General features: G+C 58.3%; 1 protein-coding gene across 10 annotated transcripts in view; it reads right to left on the bottom strand.

Annotated features, from left to right (window-relative positions):
• Positions 1-379: 379 nt before the first annotated feature.
• The window catches only part of SPEG (striated muscle enriched protein kinase), a 56,106-nt gene continuing 31,963 nt past the window's right edge, over positions 380-24,522 (bottom strand). For 8 of the 10 annotated variants that reach the window (XM_053919094.1, XM_053919096.1, XM_053919097.2 and 5 more), the window contains 28 exons: positions 21,735-21,854; positions 21,386-21,490; positions 20,591-20,797; positions 20,062-20,185; positions 19,788-19,963; positions 17,159-17,271; positions 16,601-16,769; positions 16,263-16,359; positions 15,942-16,142; positions 14,837-14,894; positions 14,201-14,278; positions 13,916-14,094; positions 13,374-13,400; positions 12,567-12,719; positions 12,342-12,384; positions 11,251-11,319; positions 9,013-10,990; positions 8,539-8,670; positions 5,711-5,827; positions 5,400-5,567; positions 5,166-5,288; positions 4,827-4,994; positions 4,074-4,695; positions 3,391-3,630; positions 3,081-3,304; positions 2,148-2,223; positions 1,771-1,920; positions 384-1,427 (listed from right to left, as the gene is read on the bottom strand). In XM_053919094.1, the coding sequence (XP_053775069.1) occupies positions 1,235-1,427; positions 1,771-1,920; positions 2,148-2,223; positions 3,081-3,304; positions 3,391-3,630; positions 4,074-4,695; positions 4,827-4,994; positions 5,166-5,288; positions 5,400-5,567; positions 5,711-5,827; positions 8,539-8,670; positions 9,013-10,990; positions 11,251-11,319; positions 12,342-12,384; positions 12,567-12,719; positions 13,374-13,400; positions 13,916-14,094; positions 14,201-14,278; positions 14,837-14,894; positions 15,942-16,142; positions 16,263-16,359; positions 16,601-16,769; positions 17,159-17,271; positions 19,788-19,963; positions 20,062-20,185; positions 20,591-20,797; positions 21,386-21,490; positions 21,735-21,854 (6,110 nt within the window). In that variant the 3' untranslated portion in view covers positions 384-1,234. Of the gene's footprint in view, positions 1,428-1,770; positions 1,921-2,147; positions 2,224-3,080; positions 3,305-3,390; positions 3,631-4,073; positions 4,696-4,826; positions 4,995-5,165; positions 5,289-5,399; positions 5,568-5,710; positions 5,828-8,538; positions 8,671-9,012; positions 10,991-11,250; positions 11,320-12,341; positions 12,385-12,566; positions 12,720-13,373; positions 13,401-13,915; positions 14,095-14,200; positions 14,279-14,836; positions 14,895-15,941; positions 16,143-16,262; positions 16,360-16,600; positions 16,770-17,158; positions 17,272-19,787; positions 19,964-20,061; positions 20,186-20,590; positions 20,798-21,385; positions 21,572-21,734; positions 21,855-24,522 lie in introns of those variants that run through there. The other 2 variants (XM_053919095.1, XM_053919103.1) reach the window with 2 other exon arrangements.

Raw genomic sequence — 24,522 nt, 5'->3', positions numbered from 1 at the left:
GCTGGGAACTACTGGGGAAAGAAGGCTGAGCCAGGACTGGGGTGTGGGCTGGTCCATTGCAGAGCCTTGCATCCTCCAAGGTGTGCTGATGGGACAAGTAAGAAGAGGTGGGGGCCACCAGAGTCTGGTTAGAGGGTAGCGGTGGGGATTCAGGGGTCCTGCTAGGATTCTAGAAACCTCAGAGGGAGAAGCAGACCGAAGTCTCTCCTCCCTTTATGAATAAGGGAGAGGTAAGGGGTCAGGAAGGTCAGAGAGGAAGAAGGTCCGACGGTGCTAGCTGGTACACCTGGGCTCTCCCTGGCCCAGATCAAGCCAAACTGCTCCTGTCCCAGCACCCTGCACTCCCAACCATCTCTCCCCACAGACCACACATAGGTCCTGCTGCTTGCTGTTTTTATTTCTCTTGTGACAGACAGACAGACAGCTGCACAGACAGCTGGATGGCTGGGGGGATGGTCAGGACAACATGAGCAATTAGGATTGGATGGAAGGGAAACTTCATAAAAGTCAATAAATAAATAAATATGAATGGGAAGAAGGACGAAGGCCACGGAGGGCCAGTGGGGACATCCTTGGGCCAGCACAGAGCCCAGAGCTGCATCCACTGGGGCACCAGGAAAGTGCTGGCTTGAGTGACTGCTGCTTCCCGCCTCCAGCCGCCCTTGATTCTTCTTCCTTGCTTCTTCCTCCCGGACAGACGCTGGCAGCTGGCTCACCCCATCTCCACCTGAGTCCTCTCTCCTCTCCCTCCCCTACCTCGCTGCCCTCTCTCACATGCTGCCTCTGACACCCTGACACTGTCTTCACATCCTGTCCCTGCTTCACTGACACTTCCAGCCCATGGCCTTGACACCCTAGGCTTTTTCCTCTTCCACCTCTTCAGCCGCTCACATCCTCCTCGGTTGGCTGTCCCTGAGATGCACTGTCCCCCACCCCCAGAACCTTCCTACAGTCTCCCATCCCTCTCTCTCACTTCCCCATTCCGTTTTTGCCCCCCTTCCTACTCCAACCAGCCTGGCCTCATTGTCTCCAGCTCTGGCTTGGACCTGGTGACACTGGCCAAAGCCCTGGGCCTCTGTCCCCACAGGTCCATGAGGTAATAGCCCGGCTGGATGTTGCTGCTGGTGGTGTCCGAAGCCCTGAGCCCACCCGGCTCAGCGTGGGCCCTGGAATGTCCCGCCGCATCAGCGGGAGCCCCGAGTGGAAGCCCGGGGCCGGGCTGTGGTCCGAGCCACTAGGGGCCACCTGGGTAGGAGCGGAGCAGCACCTTGTGACGGGTGGCGGCCTCGGCCCTGCGTCGCCGCTGCTCACCCAGGAACTCCTTGAGCCGGTTGGTGGTGAAGGTGAGAGTCTGGCGGCGCAGCTTCATTAGGTAGGCATCCTGCAGCCACGGGTGAGCCAGGCAGTCCTGCAGGGAGGGCCGGCTCCTGCCAGGCCCAGCCAGATGGTGAGCCTGGAGGGCAGGCCTAGAGCGGGGCGGGGCTCCATCCTCCCATATATCCGAGTCCCAATCCTGGATTCACCCCTAGTGAGGGACTCTGGGCAACTCTGGGGCAATCTCTGGAGTGGGGACAGTGATTGTGCTTATGTGATAGGGCTGCCATAGGTTTTCAATGGCGGGGAGTACAACCATTTAGTAGCAGTAGTAACAACAGTGTATTATTGGGGGCAGGGGAAGAGTTGGGGGATGTTAGGCATGGACTGGGCCAGAGCAGCCTGAGGCCACGGACCGGTAATGCTGGGGGGTTTTCAGGTGTGGGGCCCACTCACCAGGGATGTACTGAGAGGACCTTTCGCAAGAAGAGGGTGGCGCTTTGGGAGGTGTTGGGGTACAACTGGAAGGCATCAAAGCGGCCCCCCACAATACGAGCCTCCGTTTCCTGGGGGTCTGGCTCATAGAATGGGGAGCGTCCACTGAGCCTGTGGTAGAAACAGTTCAGTTGACCCCTGTGAACGGAGACTCAACTCATAGGTCCACAGGGACATTACTGTGGGGGTTCTAAGGGGCACAGCACTCAGGGACAGGGATAAGGAACCTGGGCACACATGCGTGTGTGTGTGCATGCACTTGTGCACGCTCACGTGTGCTGGGGAGGTGTGGAGGGGGGAGAGGGTATGGGCAGAAGGTGGGTCCTAGGGGCACTCACATGATGTAAGTGAGCACACCCGCTCCCCAGATGTCTGTGGCAGAGCCGATGGGGTCTCCCTTCACCATCTCAGGAGCTGACAGAAGACAGAGTGCAAGTTGAAGCAGTTTCCTGGTGGCAGGGAAGCGGGGAAAGGCTGGGGAGGCCCCGGGGGGCTTAAGGAGCAGAACAACGTCCAGGTCACCAGACCATGGGTCTGAGCAGAGCAGCAGGCCCTGGATGACAGCAGCCAGGATGAGGGCAGGGGTGGCCTCCAGGGGAGATGTGGGGCACCTGAGGAATCAGCCCAGGCACCAAATGGTGGGGGTCACCAGGACTGCAGAGTTGCTGAGAACCAGGGATGCCAGCCCCCTTGGATCACCTCCTACCTGGGGTGCCCATTCACAATGAATGTGGCCGGCACAAAGATTAAGAGTCTTTGGAATCAGCCTGGCTGGATCCCATCCCAGGCTTGCCCCGCTAAGCTACAGGACCCTGGGCAATGTACTAAACCTGTCTGGCTCTCCATTTCATCATTTGTAAAGTGTGGCTTTCAGACTAACTCTACAGGATAGAAATATTGAACATAAAGTATTTAGCAGGTAGCTAAATGGTAGCTGGTTTTCCTTTTTTATATAAATTAATAATTGATTCTCCTATCTTTCCAGCTTTATCAAATCCTGGCTTGACCATTTAAAACTGTCTTATATGGAACAAATAACCTCACTATGCCTCTGTTTCCTCGTCTGTAAAATGGGGGTAATGTTATGCCAATCTCCTGGGCTACTGTGAAGATAAATGGAAAAAAACCCGTGGAGAAGATTGTTCCTTGCTTGCATACAGTAAGCACTCAACAAATGGCACATCTGTGGGTGAGGTGGGGGGAGCTCTGGCTGCTGCTCCTTTGGCAGTACCCCAACCCCCCTGCTACCCTGGCTGACGTGGTGCCCTCACCCATGAACTCCAGGGTGCCCGTGCGGTGGCCAAGGGGCCGCAGGGCCTGGGGGTTGTAGGGCTGGGCGCTGCCGAAGTCCACAATCTTGAGGGCGTTGTCAGGGGCCAGCAGCAGGTTGTCAGGCTTGATGTCCAGGTGCAGCACATGGCGGCCGTGGAGGTAGTCCAGGCCTTGTAGCAGCTGCACCACGTAGGTGGCCACGTCGTCCTCTGAATATCGGAACCTGGAGGATGCAGGGGAGGCAGGTGACATTCCAGCCCCGCGCCCCCACTCTCGCTCACTCCCTGCTCCTCCAGAAGACCCAGCTACCTGTCGCTGAGCCCGCAGAGGAGCTCCCGGTTGCCGCAGCTCTCGGCGATGAGCACGAGGTACCGCGGGGTGATGTAGGCCTCGTGCAGGGACATGAGCCGCTCGTGGTGCAGCGTCCGCAGCACTTCATACTCCTGCAGAACTCGCCGCTTGCCCTCACTCGCATAGGGCACGATCTTGGCCACAAACGTTCGGCCAGTGGCATTCTCCCGGCACATTCGCACTACACCAAAACGGCCCCTGTAGGTTGGGGGGACACCACAGGCTCAGAGGGGGCACCACCATTGTGGAGGCTAAGGGGGCTGAGGTGGGGAGAGTAGGGACCCAAATGAGGGCTCTGGAGCTGAATCCTAGAAATCTGGGTTTGAGTCCCAGTTCTGTCTCTCGGTGGCTCAGTACCTAAGGCAAACCCCATAACCTCTCTACCCTCAGTTTTCCCATCTGTGAAATGTGTGATGATGATAATGCAGTGACTTCCTCTCCAAGTTATAAAGATTAAATGAGATCATATGGCTATAGAGCTTAGTACCGTGTGTGGCCCAGAGAAAATTTGAACTCAATAGTACTGAGGACGCATATCTCAGTACTTTCCACCCCTAGTAGGCAGTCTGGTCTCTTCTCCAAATCCCTGCATCCTCTACACTCCCCACTCTGTCCTCCATCCCTTCCCATGCCCTGCTTGCCTGGCCTTCTCCTCCAGGAAGGTGTAGGGTTTCTGAGGGGGACCCTGTCGAAGAGTGGTGACCTCCGGCCCCGGAGAGCTGGGGGGGCCACCCCCAGGGGAGCCAACCATCTCCTTATCTGAGCTGAGGGTCCGAACAGTTACCTTGGTGGGCTCGGGAGGGGGCTCAGGGGCTGGGGGCTCGGGGGCTGGTGGTGCAGACACAAAGGAGGTCACCATATACAGGGGAGTAGAGGATGATGCTGGCTTAACCTCTTGAGGAGGGGAGGCTGGGGTTGGGGTCCCAGTGTCGGGGACGGAAGACTTGGGTTCACTGGGGGCAACCTGGGGACTGGGTAGGGAGGGCTCTGCTTTCTGGGCAGCCTGCAGGCCTCTGTGCTTTCGTGGGGGTGTTTGGGGTGGTGGACCCACAGCCTTGAGTGAGGACAAGGCCTGGCTGGGGGGTGCTGGGGGAGATGAGGGGCTGAGAGCAGCTGGCTGGGGGCTCGGGGGACCAGGAGCTGCAGAGGTGGTCGGGAACGGGGACGGGGCCAGTGAGGTAGGAGAGTCCGGAGGCGGGGCCCTGGCTGGCCCTGAGGTAACAGGGGTGTCTTGGTGAGCAGCAGACAGCAGAGCTGCGGGATCTAAGTGGAGACAAGGAAAATCATCACCGTGGTGCCTCTGGAGGCAGCACCTGGGTGCTCTAAGAAGGGGGTGGATCCTAGGCTTAGGGTCCTCCTCCTTTTCTGGCCACCCCCCACCCCATCCCACTGACCTCGTGTGCCCCTGATGAGGACCTTCTCAGAGGGGTTGCTGAAAGGCCCTTGTCCAGCACGGTTGGCACAGGCCACACGGAACCTCATGGTCACGCCGACTGGCAGGTGGGTCACGTTGTAGTAACAGTCGGAGATGCCTGAGCTCACTGGGTGCCAGGAAGACTCCCCTGCAGTCACCGCGGAGGAAGGGGTGAGGCCACAGAAGGGCAGCCCAGGCTCCCAGTGCTGTCTGTAAGGAGCCTCAGGAAGGAAGGGCTGCCTGGGGAGGGGCTCCTCTTCCTGACTACTCCGCCTTCCACCTGCCACCCCTCCCCCCACCCACCTGTGCAGTCCCTCACCATCCACCCGCCGCTCCAGTGTGTACGTGCAGGGTGCCCGGCTGTCTCCTGGCTTCCAGATCACCAGAGCTGTGTCCTGGTAGGTCTGGGGTACCTCGGGAGGGGCTAGTTTCCCTGGGATGCCTGGCAAGAAAAGGGGAGTCCCAGTGAGACCCTAGGCTCCAGCTTAGAGCCCATCTAGCCCTGCCCAACATCCCCTTTCACTGCCCCCCTTGGCCCCTGCCCCAGGCTCACGGGCCACAGCCACGGAACAGGAGCTGGTGACGCTGCCTAGGACGTTAGTGGCCGAGCACTCATAGAGCCCAGCATGTCGTTTGCCTGCCCGAGGGATACTCAGCAGCTGCCGTCCATCTTTGCAGGACACAATGACCACTGAGGGCTCTGACCGCAGGGACTGCTTGTCTGGGGGCAGAGAGGAGTAGAAGAGGCTGCTGAGTGGGGCGGTGCATTGATCTTCCAGGACCCTCAGGTTGCTACTCCCCACTAACCATCCCCAAGCCTGGAGTCACTTGCCTATGCCTCTCTCTAGGGAGAAGTAATCTTACCTTTCATCCAGGAGATGTGGGGTGCAGGGCAGGCTGCCGGCAGGCAGAGCAGGGTGGCTGCCTCTCCCTCCAGCAGCACCTGGTCCTTGAGTTTGATGTGGAAGACTGGGGGAAAGTCTGGAGGGAGAGCAGACAGCCAGGGTTGTGAGGACTCCAGCTCACTTACTGCTGAGTGCGGGGAGGATGCATGTGAGAGGCGGGCAGCGGAGTGAGAGCGTGTCTCTTGCCAGCCGGATGTGAAAAGTGGAACCCCACTCCACTCTTCCAAGAACTTTCTCTGGGGCGAGCACCACGGCCCCGGGCACTCACTGAGTGTGCAGCCATCTTTTCCTTCCACTGACTATTGAAGACACATGGCAGTGACCTCATCTGCTTGCAGACCCCTTAAGCAGGGCCTGGTGCTACATTCATGTGCTCTGTGCACATTTGTTAAATAAAATAAAAACAAACAAATATTGAAAAACTGCAGTGGTTAAGATCTGGTAATATTCACTCCCTCTGGGGCACCTCAGGGCAAATGGGAGGGGCTGGCGGCCTGAGTCCTGGGGTTGAGCGTAAAGGTCAATCAAACTACGCAGTCTCAAAAGGTCTGAAGTCAAGGGGAAGCGGGCCGAGCCAGGAAGTGTCAGCCTCCTCCACCCCTTTTCCCTCCTGGGGCCTGGGGGTACAGTGCTGGCCTTCTAGTTCTCCTTCAGGTCAGCTGAGTGGTGAGGGCTTCTGGAGGGGCAAGAGCCAGTATCTGCATGACCTTGAACCAGGTCTTGTCTAAATTGAGGGAAAGAATAACACCACGCTCATATGGCTGCTGTGAGAATTACAAGGAACATATAAAGTGCTTAGCATATATCTAAAATATAGTAAGTGCCATAAATATTAGCTCCTATCATTGTTATGATCATTAGCTCATGAACATGCCCAGTACAGAGCCAGGCACAGACTCCCAGAGAAAGAGGCTGTTTTGGCAAAATTGGCTTCACAGCTGACTGGTGAACGGGCCATGCCAGATGCAGACGGGCCAAGGCCCCCATGGCCTGTGGCTCCTCAGTGCCGGGAGGACTTGCATTCCCGCTCCCTGGCATGTGTCTTTAGAAATATCCCCATCTGGTCCTGGCCACCAGGGATGGGGGTGGATTTTTTTCACATGGGTGGAGAAAGCTGAGAGATATATGCCCCTGGGAGCCCCAGCTGCTGCCTGTCTAAAGGACTGGGAGGGAGTGGGGGTGGGGGTGGGTGAGCTGGGCAGGAGAGCAATGCTCAGCTGGAGTGGATGGTCAGAACGACGCATGCCCGCCCTCCCCACTGCACCCACGCTCCCCAAGGAGGGGTCCCACCCTGAGGCTCCAATAACATAAAGTGAATCTGTAGTTTTGTCACTGGCCACCTTCATAACCAGTAAGGTGCTGGGTAGGGGGGAGAGAGAGGGAGGCCAGGAGGAGAGGTGAAAGGTGACCCTGGCCCAGCTCTGCCAGGTCTACCTCCATCCCCACAGGGGCTGGCCCTAGTTGGTCAAGTGGACATGAGACAAATGGGACAGGCTTCTTCTGCAAGGGCACGGGTAGAGGATGAAGTAAGGGGACACTGCCTCAGAAGGAAATCAGCTGCACAAGCAAAATGGACCTGGGAGGGAGGCCCCAGGTGGGAAGGGATCAGCTGTCCCCAGGCCTCTGTGCTGGCTTCTCTCTCTGCCTCATTCCCTCTCCTTCTCCCCCCTGCCCCCACCAGCTGGCCTCCCTTGCTGCTCTTCCTTCCTACAGTCCCCACTGCCCCACTGGCCCACTGCCTCGAGAAGGATGCCCCAACTCCCCTGGCCAAGGCCAGACACAACCACCTCAAGCCCCACTGAGGCACAGCTGGGATAGTTGAGGAGTTTTATGGGGAAATGGGAAGAACAGTTGTAGTGGTCAACAACTGGTGACCGCTAAAGACCCTGCACACAGCCTGGCGTGGTGGGCCTGCTCCTTTCTGCATGCTGGCCTGGGAACCTGGCCTCCTGAGCCTCTGTGTGTAGTCCTGAATAATGCCCCTTTTTGGGATGAGGTGACCCCAGGTAGGAAATACCTGCCTTCCTGCAGCCCAGGACACTTGGGCAGAGAAACAGACCAGGGCATATCCCATGTTCCCCTCTCCCCAGCAAAGAGCCCGGAAGGGGCTGAGGATGCTGGAGGCCCTGCAGGGGCTGCGGGTAGGGGCTGAGGGGTGTTCAGGGCTGTAGAGAAGTAGAAAATTGGGGCCACAGTCCAGACTCTAGGCCGGGAGAGAAAGAGTGTCTTCGTGTGCACATCCAAGCAAACGCACATCGGCACGGGGGCTCTGGGGGTGAGGAGCCCTTCCCTGACCTCCTTCAGAAATACACGAAGTTCTAGGGACTACCTAGGCTCTCCCACGAGGGAGAAGGCCAACCAGAGAAAGGTGTTAGTGTGGTGTCCTGAAGCTGCTTCTGGGGTCTGCTGCACAGGCCGACATAGCCCCGCTGCCTGACTGCTGCACCTACTACCAGCTCTGGGCCTTCCACACGCTACTTAGCCCGGCTCAGCCTCTGTTTCCTCACCTGTACAATATGGACGTCCTATAAATGGTAGCTCCTCAGCAATGTCGGTAGGGGTGGGAGGGGAGGAGGCAGTCGAGTGAGGCGGGCCTTGTAGTGCCTGACTGGGCACTTGGCTTTGCTAATAATGGCAGTTGCTGTTATTGTTGTTGTTGTTGTTGTTGTTTTCCTGATTCCAGGTCCCTTCCTTCACTGCTCGGGCTCCTCAGAGTGGTCCGTCTCCCACCCAGCTAGGACTGCCCCTGGGGCAGGGTGGCCTGCTCGTCCCGCAGGCCTGTCTTACCTGATTCGCTGCGCACATACTGGTCACCCAAACCCTCCTGGACGCTGGCAGAGAGGTTTGGCTGCGATGACCCCTTGTCCTTCCTCAGTCCAGAGAAGCCCCAGCGCAGCCTGCTCCGGCTTTCCCCAGGAGCTGTGAAGACCCAGGCGCCTGAGCACCTGCCCAACCAGGGCCAGACAGCTCCCACCTCCCCGCATCCCTCCGCCCAGGGAAACAGAGAATACCCTGGCCCAGCCCTGGCCTATCCCACACCGGCTCTGCCCCTCAGCCTCCTGCCGCGCCTGCCCTGCCAATTCCATCCTCAGGGCCTCCAGTACCTGCTCAGCCTCTCCCTCCCCTCTTCTCCTCCCAGAGCCTCTCTCCAAGGAACCCCACTCTCTTCCGCACCCCGCACCTGTCATCCCAGCCCCGGACCCCGACCCACCTATACTTGTTCACACATTCACCCTCTACTCCGCCCCTGCACCTCCTCACCTGAGCCACCCGACGTGGCGCTGGCCTCAGAGCCAAGGGACTCCGCGGAAGGCGTGGTGGCGCCGGTCTGGGCGGCCAGCTGGTTGTGTGGGAGGCCGACGCGCCGTAGACTCTCCCCCTCGGACGTGGCCCTGCGTAGCCGTCCGAACAGCGGTGTGCTTCTGCCGGACGTGCCCCCCGAGTCCTCGCTGCTACCGCTGCGCTGCAACCGACTGGACAGCCGCTCCAGTGTGGAGCTGAGCCGCCTGCGCACGGTGAGCACCGGGGAGCCCCGCGCCGAACTGCCGCCCTCCGAGCTCTCCCCGTCCCCGCCGCGGGCCTCCCAGCCCGGGTGGCGTTGCGAGGGCGGGGTCCGCCGCAGCCGCTGGGACAGCGACAGCGAGAGGCGGCGGACTAGGCCGGGCTCCCCGACCGCCCTGAGGTCCTGCACGGAGCGGGAGCGCTCGGGCCGTCGCACCATCTCCAGCGGCGTTCCCGCCGGGCTGGGCCGGTACATGCTGTCCTCCTCCTCTGCCCTGTGGAAGGGGCCGCGTTCCTCCGACCGCGAACGACTCAGCATTCGCAGCCCCCGAGACAGGGGCGACTCACGGCTGCGCTTGAACTTGGCCTCGAACACGGCCTCGGACTCCAGGTTCTCGATGCTGCTGCTGAGACTGCTACCGGGCCTGCGGGGCACCGTGAGGACCCCAGCTTTCTCAGCTGGCCCTGGGGGAGCCGCGGCTGAAGGCACGCGCTTGTTGGAGGCTCCCAGAGGTGGAGCGGCCAACCTGGCAAACACGGCAGGGTGGGACTTGGGCTCAGTTGGAGGTGTGACAGGACCCTGCGTGTGGCCCGCCAGCTGCAGCGACTGCATGATCTGGGCATAGGGTGTGAGGGGGGCCCCTGGGGTTTGCACCGCCAGAGGGGGCTGTGTAGGCTTGGGGGCTGGGATTGGTTCTGCCTTGAACTCTGGGGCCTTCTCTTGGGCAGGCTGGGGTGCGGAGGGCTGCGGAGCACCACTAGGCATCGTGGCAGGAGGTTCTGGAGACTTGGGGGCACTGGGTTTGCAGACAACGGGTTTGGGGGCACTGGGCCTCACAGGGCTGGGTGGTTGGGTCTCGCTGAGGGCGGACAAGGAGGGAGACTCCTGGAGTCTTCGGGCCCCAAGCCGGGCCACGGGGATCTCGAGGGGAGCCCCAGCACGGCGGTGCCGGCCCCGGGGCTCTGCCTCACCCTGAGAGAAGCTACTGCTCTTTTGCAGTCCCCGAGTCTCTGGTGGGGGCTGGTGGCGGGGTGCTGCCTCACTGGAAGCAGCTCGCGCCAGCCGGGGGTCCCGGGCACGGCCCCCCAGGCTCTCTAGCAGGGGACCCCGGAGGCCGCTGACCTTGCCATCCTCAGGGCCTCCCCGCAGCAGGCGCTGGCGCAGGGCCTGCAGCCTCTGGGCATACTCACCCTCACCCAGGCCGCCCCGGGTCAGGCGGGTGGCCCCCGGGCTGGGGCTCCGGCGCTGTGGGAGCTCCACAGACGCCGCCTTGTGCAGGCCCCGGCCCGGCTCCCTCTGCCCGGCCCGGGGCAGGGCACTGTCAGCAGAGCTGCCCCTCCGGAGCTCTCCCCGGCGAGGGCTGGACCCGGCTGGGGGCTCCTGGCCTGGGGAGGGGAGGGCCTGAGGGCTGGGGGTCTCCTGGTCCTGTGAGGTGGCCCTTCCCTGCTCCTGCCACTCCATGGGGGTGGCAGTCCCAGCCTCTGGGGCCCCCAAGGCCTCGTCCTCAGTGGGAATGTCGGTGAGGGACACCCGGGAGCCCGAGAACTCGGGCTGCAGTGGTCGGGGCACGGAGGGCAGCTCCTCCAGCTCCTCCTCTTCAGAGTCAGAGGAGGATGAGAGCCCCCCACTGGGTGGGGGTCTTCTGGGCACAGCCACCCACACTCGCTCCGGGGGTGCTCGCAGCAGCTCGGGGATGGGGCGCAGTACCAGGTGGCATTTGTAGCTGATCTGGGAGCGCTGGAGACAGAGTGCTAGAGTCAGACCTGGGGGACCCCTGGGGCCAGACTGCCCCACTTAGACCCCCCTTAGCCCCAGAGAGAAGGCCTAAGGCCAACAGAAGGTCAGGTGGCTGGAGGGAAGCTAGGAATTGAGAGGATATAAAGCAGGATAGATACGCAGGCGGTGAGGGCACATGATAGGTAAAAGGCAGGGTCAGAGAGAGAAGGCTGCAGCATGAGAAGGTGGGTGGCACAGAAGCAGGGACCAGCCAAACTTACCTGCCACCTCCGCCGGGAGAGGAATAGCTTTAGGTGGTCTGTGCTCACCTCCGCGCCCGTCGCCTGTGTCTGCGAACCCGGGAAAGTGGGACTTAGGGAAAGTCCTCTGACAACCTAGACCCTCAAGGTTTGTCAATGGAGAGACCAAGTCCACAGGAAGAGGCAGTGGACTGAGCAGTGTCAAGTCTGGGCTCCTTGGGGACCCCTTCCCCATGCATCTGTCCCAACAACTCCCACAGCCAAGGTGCCCACGTGTAGACAGATTCCCTGAACCTAAGTTTAGAGGCCAAAAATCGATGGCTCCTGCAATGGGCTTCAGAGCTTACACCGGGCTCAAGGCCCCGTCCTGGTACACTGGCTGCCCTGGGAGGCCGTGCGTAGGCCCCTGGCCTGGCCCTACTTCCTGCTCACTGCCTGTCTCCATGTGGAGCTCGCGCCCCAGATAACTGGAGCCTTGGAGGGCCGGACCAAGACAGATGCGTCCCTCAGCCACCCACTCCAGCTGTCCTCTTTGGAGCCCGGTTCTGATCTGGGAGACAAGGCTCATTCTCCAAGGACAAACACCAGAATTACCTCAGCCTTCAGTTGACCCAGTGCAAGACTCAATGGCTGGTTTATTCAGTTGCTCTTTCTGGGTCATTTGCTGAAACTCACCCCCCACTGGACACTGTGCCCTGCAGTGCTGGGGTTTGAAGACGAATGAGAACTCTGCCCACACAGAGCTCAAAACCAAGAGGCCAGGTCACATACTAACCACAGCGGGTGGGACCGGTGCAGGACAGGCGTGGGCACACAGGAAGGCCAGGGCTGGTCTCAAGAGCCAGAAGAAACCCTGATGAGGACCCCCAGGATGGGAAGGGGAAGTCCAGACCTGTGCCTTGGGATCCATGATACCCCAACTTGAGCCTCTGTTTTCTTACTGACAAAATGAGAGTCACACCTTTCTCTCAGAGCTATTTGAAGCAGGTAGGTCATAAGTAGACTAAACGCCTATCATGCTAACTGCACACAGTAGGTTCTCAATAAATGAAGCTATTAATGTTTTCTCTCCCTCCACTTCTCCTACCGTGACTTTGCAGAACTAGACTCACTTTGAACCAAGGATGTTCTAGGGTCTCCTCTGCGGAAGGCCTCCTGGAAAGGAAGAAGGACGAGGAAGGGATTCATCAGTCATTAATTCAGTCAGTCAATAAATATTTGGGGAAACGGGGCCTCTAGGGACTTGGAAGATTGGGTGTCAAAGGGCAGAGGCATGAAAGCAGTAGGGGCGGCATGAGGGGCTCTGCAGGTGGGGGGCTCCCGGGCCTCACACTCACAGCCGGTCCTGCACCAGCACTTTGATGAGGAAGCCCCGGGCCTCCCTGCTCAGGCTCAGGAACCTGGTCTCCTCAAACGCCACGTTGTAGTTTCGGATGTTCATCAGTGTTGTCCGATCGTTCTCCCCAACAAACGGGGAGATGCCCGTCAGACTGCAGGGGTGGAGAGGGCTGAGTGAGGGCAGCAGGGCCCTGGGGCTCAGCCAGAGGTGACAGGGTGCCAGTGGGGACATAGGACCCCAGGGCTGTGGGGCAGACACACAGGCTGGGTGAATCTGGACAGAGTCTTTCGGACACTTGCCTGTCCTGTTCCCGCCACCTCGGGGGACAGGCGGGGTGACACTACCACATTGACACGCAATCAGGTCTCTGCCCTGGGCCCGTGCTTTGGAGGACCTGTTCTGTCCCTCCTCCCACTGTGGCCTGTCCTTGAGGCAAGGTGTCAGTGCTCAGGAGACAGGCCTCCCTGCACCTGAGCCTACTCCTTCCAGGCCCTGCTGGACAGTCAGGCCCCTGTAGTTCCTGCCTAAGTGGCCCCGAGCCTGCACTGGCCCCTCTCCATCCAGCCTGTGTGCCTGCCCCTATGGAAGGGCTGACGGTAGGAGACTCGGACACACAGGCTGGGGCGTCCACATTCCTGCATGTGAGGCCCCTGGCTGTGTAGGAAGGAGCAGGGGTTGTGGGAGAGAAGGGTTGGGCTGCACACCCCCAACTGCTCTCTAGCCCCAGGCCCTGCAAATATCAGGGTTGGGGGTGCTGCTAAGAGACCACCAGAGACTGGGGGCCCGAGTGCAGAGGGGTTCTTACCAGAGGAAGGAAATGACGCCCACGGGCCTGTGGGAAAAGGAGAGCGGGTTGGTGAGAGGACAGCGCACCTCCCACCGGAGGTGAACATTGAATCCAGTGAGAAGTATCCTCCCTGTGAACACTGTCATGGAAAATGGACTCGGATGCCTCCTTCAGGGAAAACTCTGAACCAGGGGGTCCAGACATCCCTGGAGGAGTCAAGGGTCAGGGCAGGGCCAGCCCAGGAAGCCATGAGGAGTCTGGGAGTCAAGGGACCATGCCTGCCTCACTGGGGGAAGGCGAGGTGGCTGCAGAGGGGGTGGCCGACCACCCAGGAGAGACGAGGAACCAAGGACTGACAGGCCTGAGTCCTTGAGTTCCTGGGTCACTCTGATTGATTAGGGGTAGGTAGTAATGTGGACAAGGGACCCGTGAGCAGTGCCACCAGTCGACTGTTAGAGAAGGAATCTGGGCTTAGTAAAGCTCCCCTCTTCAAGGGAGCACCTCCCCAGCACGGGGGCAGCTGCCCTGGCCCACCCCAGCAGCTCATGTGCCAACATTACCAGATGTCAGTGACTCCAGACACAGGGGTCTGGTTGACAATCTCAGGCGCCACGAACTCAGGTGTGCCGTATTGGCAGTACTGGGGCTCTCCCGGAGTCAGCTCCTGGGCGTTCCCGAAGTCACAGATCCTCACCTGCTCTTCACTCTCTGCTCCGTCCCACACCAGCAGGTTCTCTGGCTGCAGGACACGAGGCAAGGTGTGCGGGCTGAGTGAAGAGGGAAGGGCACCCCACTGCCTGGCTCCCATGGGGGCCACCTGCTCCCCAGCACCCCCTGCACCTCACCTTGACATCCAGGTGCAGCACATGGTGCCGGTGCAGATAGTATATTCCCTCCAGCACCTGCAGCATGTAGGCCCGGATCTGTGGGAACAGGTGACCCAGAGTCCATGGGGAAAGAGTGGGGTGTTCTGTTTGCTCACCACCAGGGCTGTGGCAGGAGGTCGGGCCATGCCTGTTAAGTAGCCTTCAGATGGCTGGTGAAGGGGCTTGAAACACAGGTTTGGGTTACTGAGATCCAAGGCCTGCGTGTACACAGGTGAGGCACACCACAGTTACAGAAGGGAGCCATTCACGTGACAATAGACAGGACTGTGCAGTGCATGGCTGGCTGGTCCAGCCCTCTACGGCAGGACAGCAGTGGACTGAAGAGAGTCCGGGTGGCGCTCTTACCGGGAGCCATGTGTGAGAGCAAGACTGGGAAACAACAGAGTTAGGGACGTGGTGGTCTGCTGAGATTCACAGAGAACAGGGTGAGTCCCGGGGGGGCGGGGTCTGGTTGGATGGAGGAAGGGGGCTCCGCTGCCACCCCGGGCCTCTTCATGGGCCCAGCGGGCATGCCCAGGACCCACCCCTCAGTTCTCAGAGCACAGGAGGGCGAATGCCACTGCCCAGCCTGCCCCTGCCACCCACTGCCCTCACCTCAGACTCACACACGGTGGGTTTCCTGGCCATTCGCTCTAGCAGCTCCTCTGTGCAGCTGGGTCCCAGGTCATGGAGAACAGTGGCCAGTGCTGACTGCCCTGCCCTTTCCCCTGGGCAGCGCCCCCACCCCCAGAGCTCAAGTCAGACCCCTTAAAGCACCGCTGATTCCAGTTGCAACTGTGTTTCTTCTCCTCCGCCTGTCACCTGGGTGCACAGATGGGACAACCCCGCACGTACTCTCACTTGCTGGGGGACCTCAGGCAAGCCACCTAGCCTCTCCAAGCCTAGTTCCCTCAGGAGTAAACAGGGACAACATCTCCTCTTGCCCCCCTGTGAGGTATGTATAGGATCAATTAGAAGAGAATTTTGTTAACTGTAAATGGGAACTTCTTGACTCTATCTGGGAATGACCTGGAAGGCCCGGGACACATGATAATGGGTTGTTTTGCTGAGGTCTGGGTTCTGACAGTGCAGACTGGGGGCCTGGTGTGAGGACATGCTCACCCTGCTAGTAGGGGTGACAGGCCAGCCCCCCAGCATCCTGACATAGTGTGCCTTTGACAGCTCTCACGCACAGCTAAAACCCACTTTATAGAAACAGCCTACTTGTAGAGCCAAGGACTGATGCTAATTCGAAATGGGGTCACTTCAAATGTTCAGATACACTGTACTGCATTTCGTGATAAAAGTCACAAGCCTTTTGCTAACTGTGTGACTTCTGGTGAGTTACTTAACCTCTCTGTACATCAGCTTCATCATCTGTAAAATAGGGATGATAAAATTCCATGAGATAGGTAGGTATATGTGAGGATTAAATAGATAAAACTCTTAGAACATTGCCAGGCACACATTAAGTGCTATGTAAATTTAAGCTTAAAAAAGAGGCGGGGCTGAAAATGCTGGTTTTCACGGAGGTCTATAGACTCCACTCTGTGAAGTACTAAGATGCCTTCAGAGCTGCCAATTGTCGACTGGCACATTTTATAAAGTTAGTCAGCCCCTCCCAACTTTGTTAAGTGTGAAACATGTTACTGATTGGCTGTTACAAGGCCCAGTTATTCAGGCCAGGTATCCCCCAGACACCCAGCCTGTTCCAGGATACAGCTCGGTGACAATGACCAGACCCCGACGCCTCTCGAAGGCCTCGTGGAAGTAGAGGACACAGTCATGCTGGAGCCGGGCCAGCAGCTGGGCCTCCCGCCACGCTGATGCCTTTGGCTTGGCCTGGCTGGGGATGAACTTGGCTGCGAACTCCAGGCCAGAGTTACGCTCCACCACGCGCCTCAGGTAGGAGAAGGCACCCCTGGGTGATGACACAGGGAGAGGATGGGTACAGGCATTGCTGGACTCTCTCTGGACCCTTTTAGCCTCAGACCCAGCCTCTCTGGGCCCCCAGACTCCACCCCCCTTCCTTGCCCCACACCTGCCGATCTCCTGGTGGATGTCATAGAAGTCGCTGAGTCTCCTCCCTCGCTGTTCTTCATCTTCCCCGCCCCCTTCCACCTCCATAGCTGTCTGAGCTGTGGAAGAAATGCCTGGTAGTAGATGTGGAGGACAACAGAGGAATGAGGGCAGAGCCTGAGATTTGCAGGGTCGGTGGAGGAGACAAAAGAGGAGCAAAAATGTTCCGGGCCAGAGGTGGGGTGCCAGGCTGGAAGATGGAGGGGGACAAGGACTGCAGGGCCGGAGGACTGGCCAGCAACTCATATTGGATCCCTGGGGGTGAGCACTCTGCCCTTCTCCCCTTGAGCTCCTGCCCACCTGAATGCACAGCCAACTCTGCTTTGCAGGAGACTTCTCCAGCCAGGTTCCGGGCGGTGCAGGTGTAGACGCCTCCGTCCTGGGCCCCCGTGCTGAGCACCACCAGGGAGCACTCGTTCTCCTCATACACGAAGCTCACGTGGCTGCTCTCCGTCAGCAGCGCCTCATCCTAAGGAGCTGGCCGTCACCTCCAGCCTGGCTTCACCTCCCCCAGGAACCCAGTCTCACCCCTGTCTCAGGGCCAGGAACCCTCCTACCCAGGGGCCTTGCTTCCTCCCAAGACCCAGAGTCAGCTCCACCCTTTGCCTCCCACCAATGACCCTGAATTCCCCGATTAGTCCCCTGGTTCCTTAAACCCCCACCAGCGTCACTCAGCACCCCTGGGTCCCACTTCCTTCTACCCGCACTTCGGGCAGCACTTCTGTTTTTTTCTATCCCAGGTCTCCTCCTCCTAAAGCTGCCTGCTCCCTCCCTCTGAAGAAATCCCTCCTTCTTCCTCCCAGGCTCCTGGCCAGCCGCCTGGCTAGGACTCCCCTGAGGCCTTCATCACCCTCTGACCTTGTACCACATGATGTCTGGGAGTGGTTTCCCCTCAACCACCACAGCAAAGCGAGCTGTCTCCCCTGCCCCCACCTCCACGTCCTCCATGATGGACTCAAACCGAGGGGCCTCTGAAACACAGGGGGTGAGGGGGTGAGGGAGGGATACAGAATGTTGGGGTCACATGGGCCTGGCTCCTCAGCTCCTCTCCATGCCCTTCCTCAGCAATTGGCACAGCAGACCCACACCCCACTCTCCCAGAGCCCCAGCACCTCCCCCACTGGGGCTCTCAAACTGGCCCCAGAGAGCTCCAAATCTCTGCCTGGACCAAGCGCTCGCCCTGTAAATCCATACGTGGTGTTCTCCAAATCTCAGAAAACCCCCGTCAGAGGGTGCAGGCTTGCTTTGTTTCACCCTCAGTGCCAGTGTGGAAATCAGGAGATTTTCACACACCAAAAAACCTGGATTTCCTGTCGCTCTTGATAAATCAGGACTGGCGGGACTGAGCCTCTTCCCTCCCTCAGTTAATGGGATGTGTGCAGTGGCTTGATGCTGCCCCCTGTGGGTGATGGCCCTTCTGCACAGTCCCATTGAGGGCTTCTTGGACTTGACTGTCTGGGTCCTGCAGGACACTCAGCCTGTGACCCTGAATCAAGTTCATGATGGCATTGCCTCTGTCTTGAAGTTTTCTCTCTGAATCTCATTTAAATGTTTAAGGGGCCTTCTACCACCTTGGAGATGGCAAAATGAACAAGCTGGCACTGGTTCTCAGCTTAGTTCTCCCACGTGACTGTGATTTTATTTGCTGCACATATTATGTGATCATGTTATTTCCTTATAAAGTGGCTCCCAAGTCTCATGATGGAATTAAATACATATTCCAATGTGCTTTGCAGAGGAGCCTGTGACTTCCTGGTGCCGCCCTCCTAAGCATGGCTGAGGATCTGGGCTTTAAGGAGAGTGGGAGTGAGCAGGCCCTGAGGGAAGAGCAGGGCATTGGCAGCGGCCACCACCAGCACTGGCACACTGCCTAGTTTTATACAGATAAAAGGGGAGGGCATCCCGAGAGTGGGGAAGATGCTACGGGCGGAGGTGGGGTGTGGGTGTGGAGGAAAGGGGCCATGCATGCCACTCATCTTGCCTGGGGATGGGGGTGGGGCACAGTGGGAGAGAGTGTAGAGCCAAACCCCAGGCCTGTTCTAGCCCTGGTCAGCTGGAACACAGTCTCCCTGCCACTGTTCCAGCCAGGCCAGGCTGCAGGGCTCTGGGTGGCCAGATCTCGTCCTATATCTGGAAACCTGAGCTCTGTGGATTGAGTAGGAAGTGACAGGGGATGGGGTGGGGGAAGCTGAGCAAGGGAAAGACACATCTGTAGCCCCACCCCATCCACCATCAATAGGGGGAGAGTAACGCTTCCCCAACTCTTCCTCACACACCCTCCTGCTACATCTCTTCCACTTTAAAGATGCGTTCCCTCCTCTCTAGCAATCTGGCTTAAGTCCGTGTGGGTACGCGAGGGGTGGGAGGGTGGGTTCTATGAAAGTCAAAGGACTGGAGTGGTTCAACTGAACTTGAACAATTTTTGAAAAGCACCGGAAAATGCGCATTTACCCATGATGAGCTTGCCTGTGCTAACTAACATGTCACTTTCTTTGCATTTGGTTGGAATTGTATTTACTCAGCAGGTAACAATGTTTAGCTGGCGCTGGTCTGGAGTTCTGAGTGGCAGTTACATATGTCTAGAGTTAATGAACAAACAGGAAAACAAGAAAATTACTACTTAATGCATGCTAGAGACTGAGAGACTACGTCTTTGATGGGGAAATTCCAAAAAGGGTCCTCACTGCAAAGGCTGGGAGGCTCTGTCTAGCAGGTCAAGCCAAGGGCAGCCAGGATCCCAAGAGCTGAGGGCTCGTGATAAGATGTGCTCCCTCGCACCTTTGTATTTTTTAAATCCACTTGGCCTCCCTATACTTGTTACTTGAGGTACTATTTCCTGTTGCGTTTAATCCGGGAGCTAGGAGCACCCTCTGGCTTTAGAGTAGATATCAGAGCTTGAGTCTCACTTTACTAGGCCGTATGACCTTGAACCTGTTACTTAGCATACTCTCTGAGCCTCAGTTTCCCCACCTGTAAAATGGGGATAACAGCCCTGATTGGTGTGGCTCAGTGGATTGAGTGCCAGCCTGCAAACCAAAGGGCCGCTTGTTCGATCCCCAGTCGGGGCGCATGGCTGGGTTGCAGATCCCCAGTGGGGGCTGTGTGGGAGGCAACCACGCATTATTGTTTCTCTCCTTCTTTTCCTTTCCCTCTCTCTAAAAATAAATAAATAAAATCTTTAAAAACATTTAAAAAATGAGGATAATCACTGACTCCCGCCTCACAGGGCTGAAGTAAATATTAAATGAGGTGATCCATGTAAGAGACTTAACACCAAGCCTGGCACATACTAGGTGCCCAAGAAATATCTTTGCAGTATTACTACTACTGCTAGCAGTAGTAGTAATACCAGTACTATTGTGGCCACAGAGGGACAGGCCTGAGAGAGAAGACCCAGCCTGGCAGGTGGGTGTGTGCACCTGGGGGTGGGAAGAGAGGGCTGTGGGCACCCAGGGGAGGGGCAGGGAGGGGGCCTGCTATCACCTACCTGCCAGCTCCAGTGTGACCGAGCAGGCCTGTGTGCCGTGGCGGTTGCGGGCAGTGCAGGTGAGAGGCCCCAAGTCCCGGCGGCTCACCCGGCAGATCCGGAGACCATACTGGTCATCGTCTGGCTGGCTCAACTCGTACACTCCAGCCCGAGCCTCCAGGAGGGCCCCGCGGCAGCTAAGGAACACGTGACAGGGAGGTCACCCAGGATCCAGCCACAAGGAGGTCAGGCTAGGATGGCTGAACTGGGTGGGGCATGCAAGGCAGGGCCCCACCTCCTCCAGACGACCTGGGCCTCCACGTGGTTGAAGGTGACCGTGACACTGGCAGGCTGTCCCTCCACCACATACACGACGTCTGGCTTGTCCAGCACAGCGGGCGCCTCCTCCATGGGTGGTCCTGGGGGAATAGAGCACAGGCCCTATGCTGGGGTGACACCAAATCCTTTGTGCCCACTGCCCCTTGAACCCTCCCGGCTGCCCTGTGAGCTCCATGTTTACGGATGAGGAAGCTGGAGCTCAAAGAGGTTCAGCCATTTGTGCAGGGAACACGGTCACGGAGCGGTGGAACTGGAACTGCCCTCCCAGACTGTCTGATTCCAGAGCCTCAGGCCCACCCACTGTGAGTGCTGCTTTCAGGAGCGAGAGGGAAACACCTTGATGGTCAAGGTCGCATCCAGCCACACTGCTCCTGTTGAAGCTCTACTGTCCAGACCAGCCCTTGAGCCTCCACTGTGGGGGCCCAGTTCCCCAGCCCAGCAGCAACCCCGCCCCCCCACCCCTCCCTAAGAGCAGCCAGGCTCACCTCGCTCCAGCAGCTGCACAGGCTCAGAAGGGGGTGACGGCTTGCTGCTGCTCTTGACAGTGGCACTGAGAACCCGGAAAATGTGCTGGGCCCCCTTACGCAGCCCTGTGGCTGACCACCCAGGCTTCCGCAGGCCTGTGGCCAGCACTGTCCACTGGTCTGAGCCCAGCACCTGGTGCTGCACGGTGTAGGTCAAGGCGTCCGGGTCTGATGGGGAAGCAGCTGCTAGAGGTGGGCATTGCTGGGGCATCCCCCGCCCCACCCTCACGTACCCAGGACCCAGGAACTCTTCATTAGTCTGTTCTGAGCACCTGCCTCAGTTTCTCTTGTTGCTCCTACCTGTTCCCCATCTACTCTTGCCCAAACATTGGCCTGGCCAGGCTCAGAGCCAATGAAGTGCCAGGCCTGGGGTCCAGTTACAGGCATGGAGGGAGCTTAACTTATATCCCAATTACTTGTTACTGAGGTGGGGAAACTGAGGCACAGAGCAGGAAGACATCATGGACAGGGAAGAAGAGCATGTTCCCTGGAGCACACCCAAGCACCCAAGCCCTCTGAGAAAGGACGGTGACCCTCTTTGTCCCCTCTCCTGACCCAGAGCCAGGGCTCCTCCCACCATGGAGGGGACACAGTCAAGGCTGCTCCCAGCAATAGTCCCAACATTCCATCCACTTCCCAACCCATATGCTTCCCTGGGCCTTGCCCTCCCTTCCTGGCCCCCCCAGCACCCCTGCCTGAGCCTGCCCCATCCCTGCCGCAATCTCTATCCCGCAGCCCTGTGTGACCCTAACCCACCGATGGCCATGTCCAGACTCCTGGGGGGGTTCCATGTGAGTGTGATCATCCTCCCAGTCACAGCGACCACCTGTGGGGCACCATCTGGGGGGCCTGGAACCACATCTGAAAACCACAGGTCAAGCATCCCCTGGGTCCTTTAGGTCCCAATGGCTCTGTAGGATCACCAAGTCTCAGGGTAGTGAGCTGGGGGCCAGGAGCACAGCCACAGGGTCAGGGGCAAGGCCAGATGGCTCCCCAGGGGTCCAAAGGAAGGGAGTTGGTGCAAAAGCCTCTCCTTCACCCAGCCCCCTGGGTAGGCCAGAGGCTAGGCTGTGCATGCAGCTGGCCAGGAAGGTGCCTGCTGTACCTGTGACGTAGAGGTGGGCATAGCAGGCAGCTTTGCCCAGCTTGTTGGCGATGACACTCTTGTAGACACCGGCATGCTGAGGTCCCACAGCAGGGAACACCAATCGATGGACATCCCTGTCTGGGGGTGGGGAGTGGGAAGGACAGTGACACTGGGCCTGAGCTAGGAGGATACTCTGAGGGGTGTGTCTATGCCACCCCAGGCCTGGCCTTTCACCCCCACCCACTCAGGGAGGAGGCAAGGGGGAAGGACAGGCAGACAAGCAAGAAGCGTGTCTATCGTGCAGCCAACCCTAGGTCCAGATGGCCAAGTCCACACCTGCAGCCTTGGCCCCTCTTATGTGTCCCTTGCACCTTGGGCCCTGCAACTTCTCCCCTTCCTCCCACACCATTCACCCACATTGACTACCCCTCTTCTTCGCACCTCTGGGGGGGTGTGTCACACCTCTGTGTCAAAGTTCCTAAGGACCCTCCAATCACCAGCACAGACCCATACAAGTCCTCCACTAGTGCCTCTCAACCTTAAAGAGTTTATTTTCAGAGACAGGGGAAGGGAGGGAGATGGAGAACAAGAGAAACATCAATGTGTGAGAGAAAAACACCTATCGGTTGCCTCTCACACTGGGGACCTGGCCCACAACCCAGGCATGTGCCCTGAACGGGAATCGAACCAGCGACCTTTCGATTCACAGGCTGGGACTCAATCCACTGAGCCATACCATCTAGGGCTCAACCTGGAAACTTTAAAGGCACCTACTACATATAGAGAGCAGCCAAAGCCCTCAGTCTAAACTCCCATCCAGCCATGTGTCCTGCTAGCCCTCCACCATCTGACCCCAGCAAGCCAGCAGGGCCCTGAACAAGCCATGGCAGTTCCATCTTCAGATCTATGCTCAAAAAATTCCTCCCTTCTGGAACATTCTTTTTTTTATTAAGGCCTCCTTCTCTTTCAAGACACAGTTCAAGTAAGCGCTAGCTTAGGAAGCTTCCTGTGCCATTCCCAAGGGGGCCTCATGCTGCACCCACATCTTTGATCCCCCCAGGACCTCCAGCAGAACCCACTGCCTTGCACACAGTAAGTGCCAAATATATTACATATTCCAGTAAGAATTTTCTGCTATGCCAGCTACTTGACGTGTATTTTTTTCCCATAATACTTTCAACAATACTGCAAAATTATCCTCATGCACCAATGAGGTCAGAGACATTAATGGACTTGTCCAAGGACACACAGCTAATAAAACAGTGAAGCAATGGCTTGAACTTGGTCCCTCCGAATCCGAAGCTCCTTCCCTACCATGCTCCCAGAATGATAAGGGAGCCATCTTTAGCGGGAACAGGAAGGCGGCGAGGCCTACACTATCCTCTTTCATGTAAGGGCCATCCCCAAGCACCCCTCCTTTCTCTTAGGGCTTATCTCTGCATGGAACGGTCACCCAGTCATTTATCTCTCCTGACACTATTTATAAAAGAAGTGAAACCAAGGGCTGCCACTGCACACAGAGGAGACGCAGGCTCAGATCCTGAGATAGACACCCCCCAGGGCCTCCAGCAGATAGAGGGAGAGGGCCTGTGGGCTGAGAGGCAGGGTTGGAGCCACATGGTGTCACTGGAGATGGGGCCCAGGTGACAGGGGGCATCCTGGTTAGCAGGCAGGAGCCAGAGTCAGATGGTCTGTGCTTGCCTTTGAGCAAGTCCTCTCCCTCTGTAAGTCTCAGTTTCCCCATCTGTGAACAGGAGTAATGGCCCCTGCCTCCAGGCCCGTGGCAGACAGTGAGGTCCGGCACAGCAGGGCCTTAGCCCTCAGAGCCTGGCAGACAGGGAAGCGCTTAATAAAGGTGAGTTCTGTCACGCTGCAGCTGTAAGAGGAGGTCATCCTGGGGCACAGGGGGGTGTGGTCCGACGGGGGCCGGTAGGTCTTCCCCCAAGAGATTCCGATTCCTTCAAAACTGGCGCTGAGCTCTGGCTTGTGTAGCTCAGTGGACTGAGTGCGGACGGTGAACCAAAGGGTCGCCAGTTCGATTCACAGTCAGGGTGCATGCTGGATTGTGGGCCAGGTCCCCAGGACAGGTCCCCAGGACAGGGTGAGTGAAAGGCAACCTCTCATTGTTATTTGTCTCCTTCTCTTCCCCTCTCTCTAAAAATGAATAAATTAAATCTTTAGAAAAGAAAGTGGAGCCGAGACCCTATCATGAGAAGTACCCCAGGCAGAGAGGACATGGTCCCAAACACCTTCCTCTGTGTTCCTCCAGTTCTTTCTTTACCTGCTGCTTAGCAATGACCTCCATCCAGCACCCTTTCGGTGCCAGACACCGCCCACACCGGCCTTTTCATTGGTCTCTCTCTGCCGTCCCGATGAGAGCCAGGATGGCGGTGGCAGCAGCAGCAGTGACCATGAGACTGGACAGGTACTGCCTGCCTGCCTGCTGTTCGCCAGGCCCACTCTAGGTGCCTTGCATGTACTCACTGATTTAATGCTCATAATGAGCCCATTACAGATGAGGAGGCTGAGGCACAGAGGGTCTGTAACTTGGCCGCGGACAGTAGCAGGATGTACTGCCCATCCAGTAAGTTCTAACAGAGCCACCAAGGCCCAGAGTAGTGATTCAGCAGATGGTGCTGCGTGGACTCAAGGAAGGAGGCAGGGACCTCACGCCCCCTCTGGGCTCCCTTTCCCCAGGTGCGCCCTGGCTGAGCAGGTTAAAAAAGGAAAGCCTGAGGCTGAGGAAAGGGGAGGGCACTGCAAGCAAAGGGGTGGTGGAGGGGACACTCCCAGGGTCGGTTCCCGG

Source organism: Desmodus rotundus, chromosome 2 (genome assembly GCF_022682495.2).
Source record: "Desmodus rotundus isolate HL8 chromosome 2, HLdesRot8A.1, whole genome shotgun sequence".
NCBI lineage: Eukaryota > Metazoa > Chordata > Mammalia > Chiroptera > Phyllostomidae > Desmodus > Desmodus rotundus.
Note: the sequence above shows the minus strand (reverse complement) of the source record. Positions and strands in the feature narration are given on the sequence as shown.